The sequence below is a fragment of the Xenopus laevis genome, chromosome 4L, assembly GCF_017654675.1.
Source record: "Xenopus laevis strain J_2021 chromosome 4L, Xenopus_laevis_v10.1, whole genome shotgun sequence".
NCBI lineage: Eukaryota > Metazoa > Chordata > Amphibia > Anura > Pipidae > Xenopus > Xenopus laevis.
The window spans coordinates 53,726,857-53,739,089 of record NC_054377.1 but is presented as its reverse complement, the minus strand read 5'-3'; the positions used below and the strand labels follow the sequence as shown (position 1 = coordinate 53,739,089).

Sequence of the window (12,233 nt, the reverse complement as noted above, 5' to 3'; positions counted from 1 at the left end):
AATCAACATGGAAATTACATTAGGATGAGTAACACTGTGTAGCCATGGGGCAGCCATTCAAGCTGCTGCAAAAAGGGTACAGGTTACATAGCACATAACATAAGCAATGTCCAATACAATGGTGTTTTATCTGTTATCTGCTATATAACGTGTGCTTTTTCTTCTTTTTTTCCAGCAGTTTGAATGGCTGCCCCCATGGCTACACAGCAGCTTGCTTATAAAAACTATAGTAGTCTTTCTAAAGCAAACACACAGTTTTTACCAGTACAGAAAACAGTACATGATATTTTATTACTTTGATACACTTTTGGTTTTTGGCTTTACTGTTCCTTTAAAAACAGAGGAGTCAGAAGTATTTAAGTACCGACTCCACAGCCTTGGAATTCTGTGTAATACTGCATGGAAATCATCAAGATAACTTTAGATTCAGCATTATATGAAAAGTGGCAAATGGTTTGTCTGTAGGTCGCGCTACAGGGACTGTCACTGCAGGGAGAATGACACAGAAGAGTAACTGTCACAGGCTCTGTGTTTATCACATTTCAGGCAAACTCCCAACTGTCAGGTCCAGAATGGTAATCTGTACATTCTGATAAATGACAGAGGGGCTGTTACAAGATGGTATAGACCAGGGATCTCCAACCTTTAGAACCCGTGAGCAACATTCAGAAGTAAAAGGAGTTGGGGAGCAACACAAGCATGAAAAATGTTCCTGGGGTGCCAAATAAGTGCTGTGATTGGCCATTTTGTAGCCGCTATGTGGATTGTCAACCTACATTGAAGCTCTGTTTGGCAGTGCATCTGGTTTTTATGCAACCAAAACTTGCCTCCAAGCCTTGAATTCAAAAATAAGCTCCTGCTTTGAGGCCACTGGGAGCAACATCCAAGGGATCGGAGAGCAACATGTTGCTCACAAGCTACTGGTTGGGGATCACTGGTATAGACAGTCACTATTATCAGGTCTCTGGGGATGGGTCATTTTGAGCCTTCATGTATTAAAACACCAGGGACTCTCAGAGAGAGAGGAGGGTTCCCTCTGTACATCCCATCCGCTCAGATTGAAGTACAAATGCCAATTGCAGGGCAAGAGGCCATGGAAGATATGGATAATGGAGCACACAGCTCTGTGTATAGAGGCCGCCCTCATTGCCCCTGTCCTGCTGGTGACACCAACTTCCCCCCATAAAACCCAGAGAACATATTATTTTTCTGAGCCAGCAGCCCTTATGTTCCAGTGCAGTAGACTCCATATTCCAAAGTTAAAAGTACATGTCTACAATGCAGTTATAAGTGTTCGAAACCTATCGCTCCACTGCCGTTCCTGAACGACAAATCCCAGCACTCCCCAACAGGTGTTTGTGCAGAGAGAAAAGTTTTAAAGCCACGATGTGAAATCCACTGTCCAGTCCCAAAGTTGAGGAAAAAACACGCGGTGTGCATACTTCCCAAATGTCCCGTTTTCAACAGGATAGTCTCGATTTTGACAGCCCAACCCGCAGTCCAGGCTTTGTACTGAAAAGTCCAGACTTTCTCTGCACTGAACAGCCAGAAAAAGATACAAAGTTTCTAACTTAATTGGCTTTTGGTAGAGAGCCCAGAACAGCTATCAGGTGCCACTAAGATACTTTTGTAACAATTTTGAGATAAGCAAATAAGTAATTGTAAGTAATTGTAACAATATAAGATAACAGGTCCCGACTCACAGCTTACAGGGCAATTCACCTTCATTGGCAAAACTGTAATAACTGTAAAAAAAAAAACAGAGATATGTTCAAACTTTCATAACCTGCCAAATTTTATAAATTGAACATGGTAAATACGGGGTGTGGCGCAATTTTTTGTCCCTTTGGACTTATTTCCAAAATGTTTAGGATCCCCATGAAGACAGCACCCCACCATGTTCAACGTAACCCTCCTCCCGTGTGACAACAAGTCGGGTACTTTGTCTCCTGGGTGTGATGTGCGCGTCCCCTGTCCCCAGCCTCGTTCCCATGTTCCAGCCTCGCTCCCGCGCCCTATTCCTTCCAGCCGCTCCCTCTTCCTAATCAGAATCGCATTGTCATTTGCCTTTTCTCTCTGGGCGTGTCGGGCGCGTTCTCGTGATCGGTGCTGATGCTGCAGCAATGTCGCAGTATTTCGCAGACGGCCTGTGATTGGCCGAATGGGGCGGAGACAAGGGGCTGCAGGGTATTTAATCCTGACGCTTCTCCAGTGTCCGCATCCCGAGCAGAACGAGTCACAATGAGGGAGATAGTGCACATCCAGGCCGGCCAGTGCGGCAACCAGATCGGGGCCAAGGTAGGATCTCACTCCTTTAATATCACTCACTACTATTCCTTTAACCCTCCTTACTCTCCCAATAGGGTATTTTGGAAGGATCTTATAGACTATTGTGAATTTAACAGTGATCCTTGTCAAAATGAGTTGCATATTGTCCAGACATTGCATAGAAAACTCCCTGTACCCCTCTGAAAAAGGGGTGGCTTGCCAACCTGTAGCTACAACAATGCATTGTGGCTGGGAGTTCTAGTTCAACAATAATGGAAGATAACAAGTTGCCCCATACCTGTATCTTTGCTGTCTCAGCGTCTCCCCATTAGTGTCACTGAGAAGTGGGTTTGCTGTAAGCAAAAATCATTTGTACAGTGGGATTTGCGCTGCTGCCCATTGTCTGGAGTCTGGAGGGATAGATTCAGTATTGATGTCCCATCAGTCTGCCTGGGAGCAGAGGGTGGCTAAATGTCAGTTCAGTACTGCAGAGCCACACCCATCACTGCAGCACATGAACAAAGGGTGGGCTTAACATTGCTGCTGCAACAGGGGCACACAAAGGGACTGGGGGACACCAAGAAATGCTGATGATGTACCGACGTACAGTGTTCAAGGGCAGACACAGCCGCATGCTCCATGCAGTGTGCTTGTTATAAAGGGTTACTGTAAAAAGTCAATTAATAGAGCTCAAGGACATGCCAAGCTCATTGGTTATTGATACTGTGCTTAGTGTCTGGCATGGGATGCGTATTTATAGATATATATATATCTTCCTGTGGGCAGCACTCCGCTTTTAAAGTTTGCCTCGGGTGCAAGGTAAATAAATTAGATAATGAAAAATGACCAGCAACACTGAGATATTTTGCGAATCACTGAGAGGTGTATTAAAAATTTTCTGAAAAGCTGGTAATTTTTTCATTTTATATATTTATATATATATATATATATATATATATATATATATATATATATATAGCATTATCGTTATGATATCAAGAATTACACTTCAGAGATGCGTACGGGTGGGCTGTATAATGATTAGACTATATAGTATATAAGTATGACCTATGCAATATCATATTCAATAAATGTAAAAAAGAAAGAAGAAATAGAATGAAATTCCCCATTACCTGTTTAACCTGTCATCGCTTCTGAAATAGAGAAATAATGCACTGATCTGCAATGTCACTGGCAGGGAAAGGGTGTGTGGGTTATGAGAAAGACGCTTCAAGTAATTATGGATTTTTTTTGTCTAGGTTACAGCTAAAAGTAATAGATTTTCTGGCACAACTGTATATTTTTTCATGTCTGTCCTGGGTCATGATACAAACGTCTTGTTTCTTTTTTCTCAGTGGGGAAAAGAGCTAAGAGAAAGAAATCCTATTTAATTAAAGGGATCTAGCAGCAGAACCAGCACAATGAGATTCCATTTCTGACAGTGGGAGGAGGGGCACAGGAAATCTTTAACAAGGTTTTACTGATTAGTACATTAGGATAAAAGTAGTAGAGAGGCACCAAATATCCCTCAAGGGGGTTGAGCTGTAATGCACTTTTCCCCAGAGCCAAGCAATCTGTTCAGAAACCAATATATACAGGCACACGTTTGCTTTACATATGATTATGGTATCTACCCAATGCTGGATAAAGCAGGCCTGCATTGTTCATTAATGCTGCCTTCCTCCCTCCCTGTAGTCGCATTGGCCCATCCTAACTTGTAGCACTGCTCAAAGATGACATCATCCATACCACTAATTTTATTATAGGGCTAGACAAAGAATGACAGTCTGTGCCTGGGCTGCCAGTCACTTGTTGGCTGGGGGGGGGGTGCCGCTCGTTCGTTATTTCACTGTCGGTGGACCCAAATGCTAAAATACAAGTAAAAGCTTCTAATCACACTGGTGGCTAAAACTAGCAGATTATTAGGATCACATTGATTTATGCAGGTTTCTTAAAGTGAACTGAAATGTCACACCCTTTGTGACAGACGTTGCTCAGTGGGAAAGCTGACAGATGCTGGTAATGACTATACAGACATCAGCAGGTCCCAAGAGCCAGGGAATGGGAATGTTAGTGGCCACAGCAGGTTTTGTTTTGCCCCAGGGGCTTCAGTAATACAGGAGCTGTTGCCACATGCTCTCTCTGAGGAAATTCAAAGCCCTGTGCCCGTCCGTGCTTTATAAAATGCCGCATCCGAAGCTCTTACCCTGTGACCATGGAAACAGGCCATTTAGTATGAGAACAGACTGCGCCACACCCTCCTGACATCAAATGGACTGAATGTGAACATTCTCTCAGCATTTTGACAATTCAGCGACATCGGGTGCATGATGTATTTTCACATTTTTTTCCAGAACTGCCCTTGAAACTAAATTTTAGTATAACATTATAGGGACAGATTTATCAAAGTTCAATAGGTTTTCCTGAAGGAAATGTGTTGATTTTTTCACATTCTTAGTAGATTGGTAATTTTTTTTTTTACATTCATCAAAGATCATTGCCTAGTTGCTAGATGCTGACATTCCAAACTGCAGAATTGCAGCACAAAACGACTCCTTTAGTGCATTTTCCATGACTTTCTGTCAACCAAATTAATGGTGTACATGGATTACTTGAATTTGGTCTTTGTTGAATTTAAAGTTTGAAATTCTCTCTTGTGCACTACATACAAAAAGGGTGGAAGGTGGGTGTCACCAGGGTGCATATACCCAGTACAAAGCCTCATTCTAATGATATTGGCCACAAAAGTTGTACTTTTTCTTTCTTCTTTGCAAACTCACAAATGATCTGCAATAACACTGAGATACTGGAAAGAGTTGTTAATTGTTGGTTAAAAGAAATCTGGCTGAAGCAAGTTTTTGGCTCTTATTTATTAAACAAGCCGTAATGATTTAAAGGAGAAGGAAAGGTAAAAAACAAATACATTTCTATATATTGGCCACAAAAAGGAGAACTACTTACAATAATTGTGGCTCTGTATGTCTTCCCCATTAGCTGCATTCAGAGGTCAATGTAAAACATGTTGCTAGGTGCATGGAATACAGAAGACATCCCCCTGCTAACAAAACCGGCACTGTCAGGGCTCACACATGTGCTGAAGAAATTCTGCAAGCTCTGCGCAAGCGCACATTATTGGCTTACTTCCCCATACAATCGATGTTTTGCGCATGCGCACTTTTAACGAGGAGACTAAGGATGTGACATACATGATGACGTACATGTCAAAAGAAAGTGCACGCACTCCTGCAGCCAGCCGGTGAGGTAAAAGAAAAAGTTTATTTCATCTCATTAAAAATCAAATTGTCCTAACGCGTTTCGTATCAATGGATACGTAATCGTGACCAACATGGCGGCCGCAAACTCAGTAACAGGGAAAAAATTTGACGGCACAGTGTAAGTGCAGGAAAACAAATTGCCTGGTGACACTATAGCAGTTCAGGAGGGGTGCGATCAGGCAACAGTTAAAGATAGGTAATAAAAATTACCTTTCCTTCTCCTTTAATCAGACACAATGAAAGATTCCCATATCTCTCCCCAAATGAAATTTCAGCACCACAGACAGTTCCAGTGCAAGCCCTTTCTGGGTAAAGTTTGTGTAAGTTAAAGGGAATTTTTTTTTTACATAAGCTCTTTTCATTTGGACTGATGCAAAGCTTCATAAACACTGTCTGAACTTTCAAAAATATATTTGTATATAACTGTGTTTTTTTTTTACACAAACATACATGATTCCACAAACTGTAAGGAAACCCTGATTTTTTCGTATCCTTCATTGTTATTAACACCACTGGCATCAAGTATCAGGCAGCAATATAGTATTAGACAGATGGCAACGGCAAACGTAAAAGGAATATGCAATTGTTATTCAAATTTCTGAAGGTTATACATGGTAATTGTGAAAGAGGCCTAACTGTCTTTATAAGGTTGAATTCTGAATCATTTCAGCCATCTAAAAAGTGATCAGCTTAACTGTTACTTATGTTCACAAAACATTGTTGTGTTGTTATTGGGGTCTTCCACTGATGTCACTGTGCTGAGAATGCTACGTGGTAATGAATGATCACAGTGTGTATATAAATAGCTAGTATTGTGCTCATTTGAAACAACTAAAAGTTATTATTAATGCATTATTTTAATACTGTTTGGGTTCCCTAACCTGTTATTTTTATCTGCTGCTTTCATTTCCACAGTTCTGGGAAGTCATCAGTGATGAACATGGTATTGACCCATGCGGAAACTATATTGGGGATTCTGACCTCCAGCTGGAGAGAATCAGCGTCTACTACAATGAAGCTTCCTGTAAGTTCCTCCACCCATTCACCCCCCTCCAGAACTGGAAACAAGGCAGCTTTCTCTAAACTAGCAAAAGACTGACTCAAGATCTGTAAAGCAGAACCATAACACAGTTCCCAACACTCCTAGTGTAACAATCAAACCCGTCACACACATCCTACTCACAAAGATTTAAAGGACCCATTGAATTCTAAAAGTGCAAATTTAAAAGGCAATTTTCCGTTAAATGTTGTCATTCTTATGATGCCCTTAACAATTATATCCCCTTTTTATTCATCTACTATATTCCCAGTGTATGTGCCACATAATGAATACCAATTGCAGTGCAGAAGTTCAGAATTCACAGCAGATTTGCTTAAAGCACATATATTAGCAGTTTAGGTTTAGAGATAAGGAAAGGGCCAGGCAATATAAATGTGTATTTCAAAACAGAGCCGTTCTGAATCAACATAAACAGTACAAGTTTACTAAAACAATTTTCTGCAGCAAATATAAACAAATGTTGAGTTTATATCACTAGGACTGCAGGATTATCAGTCTGAACAACATCTTCAATTGCCATATATGCCCAGATGGCCAGGTAGTATGGTTAAAAACATCCAAGCTGGCTGACCAAGGGGCATATTTATCATAGTGTGAGAACAGAGTTTGTCAAATTCCATCATAGTGAAATGATACCACTCTTGATTTTTGTGATTTTGGGGGGCATATTTATTAATGGGTGAAAGTGAGTGTCCCTCCTTAGATAAATAGTATTTTTTTTAATCCTATAGCAATGAATAGAGAGTGGCAGAATATCACTTAGTATATGGCGAGCTCTAATTGTTCGCTGATAAATATACCCAAAAATTTGAGACTGTATGGTAACCTTTCCTTAGTGCTTGGGGGATGATACAATAAAGCAGTATACATTCTGTAGTGGAAAGACTCAGAATTAAAAGGCAAATCACTACAAAATTAAAATATAAACAATTGCAGTGTTGCTTTTGTGATTTAGGCCTACACAAGAAATGGATGCACAAAGTTGTTGTATAGATCTGGTTACACTACTCGTCTTAGCAGCCACAATATTTTTTGGATTCTGGGAGTTGGTGTTCAACAACCTGTGGTTGCCCAACCATGAATACTATACAAGAGTATACAGTATATCATGTCCATACCGACTTTATTTACTATGCAACAAGACCATTTTGCAACTGTGTATTGTTGGTGCCTGATACTGATGTTTTTTATTGCTTTTGCAGCACTCAAATATGTTCCCAGGGCAATCCTAGTGGATTTAGAACCAGGAACTATGGACAGTGTCCGCTCTGGAGCCTTCGGACATCTTTTCCGACCAGACAACTTCATATTTGGTATGTAGAATTGTGCAGAACATGCTCTAATCATAGCTGATTTGAATTTTTGATTTGATTTTTACAGCACAAAGGGCCAAATATAAGCTTCTATGTGAGTAGAAGCACTACCCAGTTTTGCTTCTATACAATAACAATGCAGTTACATATGCAGATGCTTCAAGAAAACAGTTACATATATACGTATATCACTCTGAGAAACTGCTCCACACATGGGCTTGTATAAATTGGACCATTTTTACTTATACAAATACCACAGAGAAAAGAAGAGAAAAGTAGTCAAACATTTGTTTCAAAAAACAGATTAGAATGTTGTATCAAAACATATTACAATTTATATTGTAATGAGTTGAGGTCACATCATGTCTCTTTAGTGCAAAGACAGTTGCATTATTAGATTAACAATTTACTTGAATTGAAGATTTGACTTTTTCTCTCCATTCAGGACAGAGCGGTGCTGGTAACAACTGGGCAAAGGGTCACTACACAGAAGGAGCTGAATTGGTGGACTCTGTGTTGGATGTCGTTCGCAAGGAGTGCGAGAACTGTGATTGTCTTCAAGGCTTCCAGCTCACTCATTCTCTGGGTGGGGGCACAGGCTCTGGAATGGGTACTCTCTTAATAAGTAAGGTCAGAGAGGAGTACCCTGACCGCATCATGAACACTTTTAGCGTTGTCCCTTCCCCAAAAGTCTCTGACACAGTAGTTGAACCATACAACGCAACACTTTCCATCCACCAGCTGGTGGAAAATACGGATGAGACTTACTGCATTGACAATGAGGCTTTGTATGACATCTGTTTCCGTACTCTCAAACTGGCTACTCCAACCTATGGTGACCTTAATCATCTGGTCAGTGCCACAATGAGTGGAGTGACCACTTCTCTGAGGTTCCCCGGCCAACTCAATGCAGACTTGCGTAAGCTAGCAGTCAATATGGTACCTTTCCCACGTCTGCACTTTTTCATGCCAGGCTTTGCACCACTGACTGCCCGTGGCAGCCAGCAGTATAGGGCATTGACTGTCCCTGAACTCACCCAACAGATGTTTGATGCCAAGAACATGATGGCCGCTTGTGATCCTCGCCATGGGCGTTACCTGACTGTAGCCACTGTCTTCCGAGGACGCATGTCTATGAAGGAAGTGGATGAACAAATGCTCGCTATCCAGAGTAAGAATAGCAGCTATTTTGTGGAATGGATCCCCAATAATGTCAAAGTTGCAGTCTGTGACATTCCACCCCGTGGCCTCAAGATGTCTTCCACATTCATTGGCAACAGCACTGCCATTCAGGAATTGTTCAAGCGTATCTCTGAGCAGTTCACTGCCATGTTCAGGCGCAAGGCTTTCTTGCATTGGTACACAGGAGAGGGCATGGATGAGATGGAATTCACAGAGGCCGAGAGCAACATGAATGATCTTGTGTCAGAATACCAGCAGTACCAAGACGCCACCGCAGAGGAAGAGGGTGAAATGTATGAAGATGATGAGGAGGAGTCTGAAGCTCAGGGGAAATAAAGGAACCACTGCAAAGCCAGAGAACATCAGAGATAGCTCCCCACAGGTTTAGGAAGTCCACTCATGCTACATGTGTTGCTTCTAAGTTAGGATTATAGTACCCTCCAGTTTCAGAACCTGTGTCTCATTCCACAATTCCCTTCAATTTTCTTTCTGCTGACAAAGAGCAATGCAGTAATTACTATGCTTATAGCTGGTATGAAGGTGAAGATCTTTCTTTACAGAAAGTCATTGTACCTTGATGAGAAAATTGGGACACAATTGTTACTAAAAGACACTGCTAAAAGGTACTGCACCTTAATAACCCTTTTAACGCTTGCCAGTTTCAGCAGCAGAGCAATGTTCAGCATTCAACAACATATCATTGCAGGCTCCAGTGAACAGATTTAAACATTTTAAACTTTAATAAATGCCCCCTGAGGAAGTGTTTTTGTTATAATGATTGAGGCTAACAAAGGAGAAAGCTTTTAAAAATGAGTGGGTTATCATTGACTAGTGATATAAGCTTATGATGCGTGTGTATGAGAGGAGGTTTCCTCCCCTGAAGAGCTTAATGTTTAAGCAAAGCAGTAGGAAATATGAAGGTAGCTGTAGATGTGAGCATACTGTATTCTTGGGATCTGAGGAAGTATTTTATGCTAATAGGAAGATATGTGCATTTATGGCATCTGCTGAGACGTACACTGCATAATGCTCAAGCAGCAGAAAGATCTCCTCGTCGTACATACACATTTGATTGTGTTTTACCATTTTATCTGTTCTGTCTGATATCTTTTTATGTTTTTTTTTTGTCTGTATCTGTTTTACTGGATTATTTATTTTTTAAATAAATAAACTTCCTGCTGTTCAACATGTGAATGTGAGGCTTTTTCTAATTATGGAACAGGCAGCTATGTGTTCATTCTTAATTACTTCTTCACAGCAAAATATCAGATGATCAGCATTCAGGATACACTTTCATATCTGAACTGAATCTGAGACCACAGACACCAGTAACCATTCAAAAGCTGGGCAGAATTCCTCAAGGGCCCAATCTTCTTATCAACAAGCCAACAAACAATGAAGTCTTTGTTTTGCATATATAGAGTTTTGAGTCTGTGTTGATATGAATGTATACATAAATATAATCCTTTATCTATTCAGCTATCAACTTTGTGCTGTCTTTGTGATCTATTTAATCATTTGGTCTATTTCTGTGCTGAGACATTAGAGCAGGACTTTGCACAGGTTCAGATGACAGAGTACTGTATTTTATACACAGTTAAATAAATACATGAATGTAGAGTTTTTTCAAGCGTGAAATGAAAGTGAGTCTGTTTCACTCAAAACAAAGCACAAGAGAACCATTATAAAACACAGACTTATAGAGTACACAAGTAGACTGAGGCATTGTGTGTCATATCAGCCCAGAGCTAGAAAGCAGAACTTACTGTACATTTGTTAGATAAGTACTACAGTATTTTACCTGGCTTGTTTTCTTGTAACTTGCGCAGCTATAAACCTTATCCACGATAATTAGGCACATTTGTACATTCTGGTGCAAGAGAAAGGGTTGATAGGTGTGGGTGGGACAGAGAAGGGTGTTTGTTTCAATCTTAGCTATTAGCGAGCAAAAAAGAGCCACTGGTTGATATACCAAAGCATTGGTTACAGCAAAACACACAAAAGTATTACAAATGCTCTGTGTCTTAACACAGTATCTAAAACAGCGAAACGTAAATTTTACATCCCACAATTTTTATGTTTTTGTGTCATAAATAAATAATGCATTTTCCTGATTTTATACAATTTTTTTGGTATCCTGAAAAATGTAAAAAGGGGATTTTATTGTAGCTTGAAAATTAACACTCCAGAGCAAAATTTATCAATCAATCGCAGACAGCAGACAAAGCCAGTAAATTAGAATTTATTTAATGTACCTGCAACGAGCCAAATCATGGTACAAGCGAGTTTTCTTGACACACAGAGCTTGATATTATATGTACAGGTATGGGACCAATTATCCAGGATGCTCAGGACCTGGGTTTTTCTGTAAAACGGATCTTTCTGCTATTTGGATCTTCATACTACTACAAAATCATTTAAACATTCATTTAACCCAGTAGGATTAATTATGCCTAAGTATCAAGTACAAGGTACTGATTCATTCCTAAAAGGAAATCATGGTACAAATATGAATTATTTGATTATAATGGAGTCTATGGGAGATGGCCTTTCCATAATTTGGAGCTTTCTGGATAATCGGTTTCCAGGTAACGGATCCCGTATCTCTATTACTGATTAACATATCTGAAGGTGTGCCATGTAAGAAAATTAGTCTGAAAGACAAACGAGCCTGTGCTGTTTGTAAGATAATGATGTGTTTATAGTAAAACTTAATACCATGGCATTAAAGGGTATTTTACCACCAAATTACCAGATATCATAGCATTTACTCCACTGCAGTATAACAAATGCTTTACACTTTAAATTAGCCTTTTGAGTGCTCCCACAACCCCCCTTTTTGTATAATGCTAGTTTACAATCAGAAGCAGAGCTTTACATTGGCACAGATAAAAGCAGCAAATTTCAGTACGGGCTAAAGGCACATTACGGTAGGAATGAAAGAACTGTGTATGTAAAGTCAGTAGGGAACCCCAGTGGCAGAAAAATGCCCTCTATTTGGGGTGCGGAAGAAAAGGGGGTCCTTGTCAGGGCTCTGAAGTGCAAAGTGTGCTTTTCTCAGGGCAAGGAAAAAGGGAGTCATCAGGACTCTGGAGAAACTGCCACATACTGTAAATAGGGATTCCCTTCAGCAGC

At 40.3% G+C, this 12,233-nt stretch overlaps 1 protein-coding gene across 1 annotated transcript; it reads left to right on the top strand.

The window, feature by feature from the left end:
• The first annotated feature begins 2,235 nt into the window (after window positions 1-2,235).
• Window positions 2,236-10,284, top strand: tubb3.L (tubulin beta 3 class III L homeolog). Its single transcript, NM_001094986.1, has 4 exons — window positions 2,236-2,298; window positions 6,459-6,567; window positions 7,806-7,916; window positions 8,362-10,284. Exons 1-4 carry the CDS (start codon window positions 2,242-2,244, stop codon window positions 9,432-9,434), a joined length of 1,350 nt encoding a protein of 449 aa, NP_001088455.1. The 5' UTR covers window positions 2,236-2,241; the 3' UTR covers window positions 9,435-10,284.
• The last annotated feature ends 1,949 nt before the right edge of the window (window positions 10,285-12,233 follow it).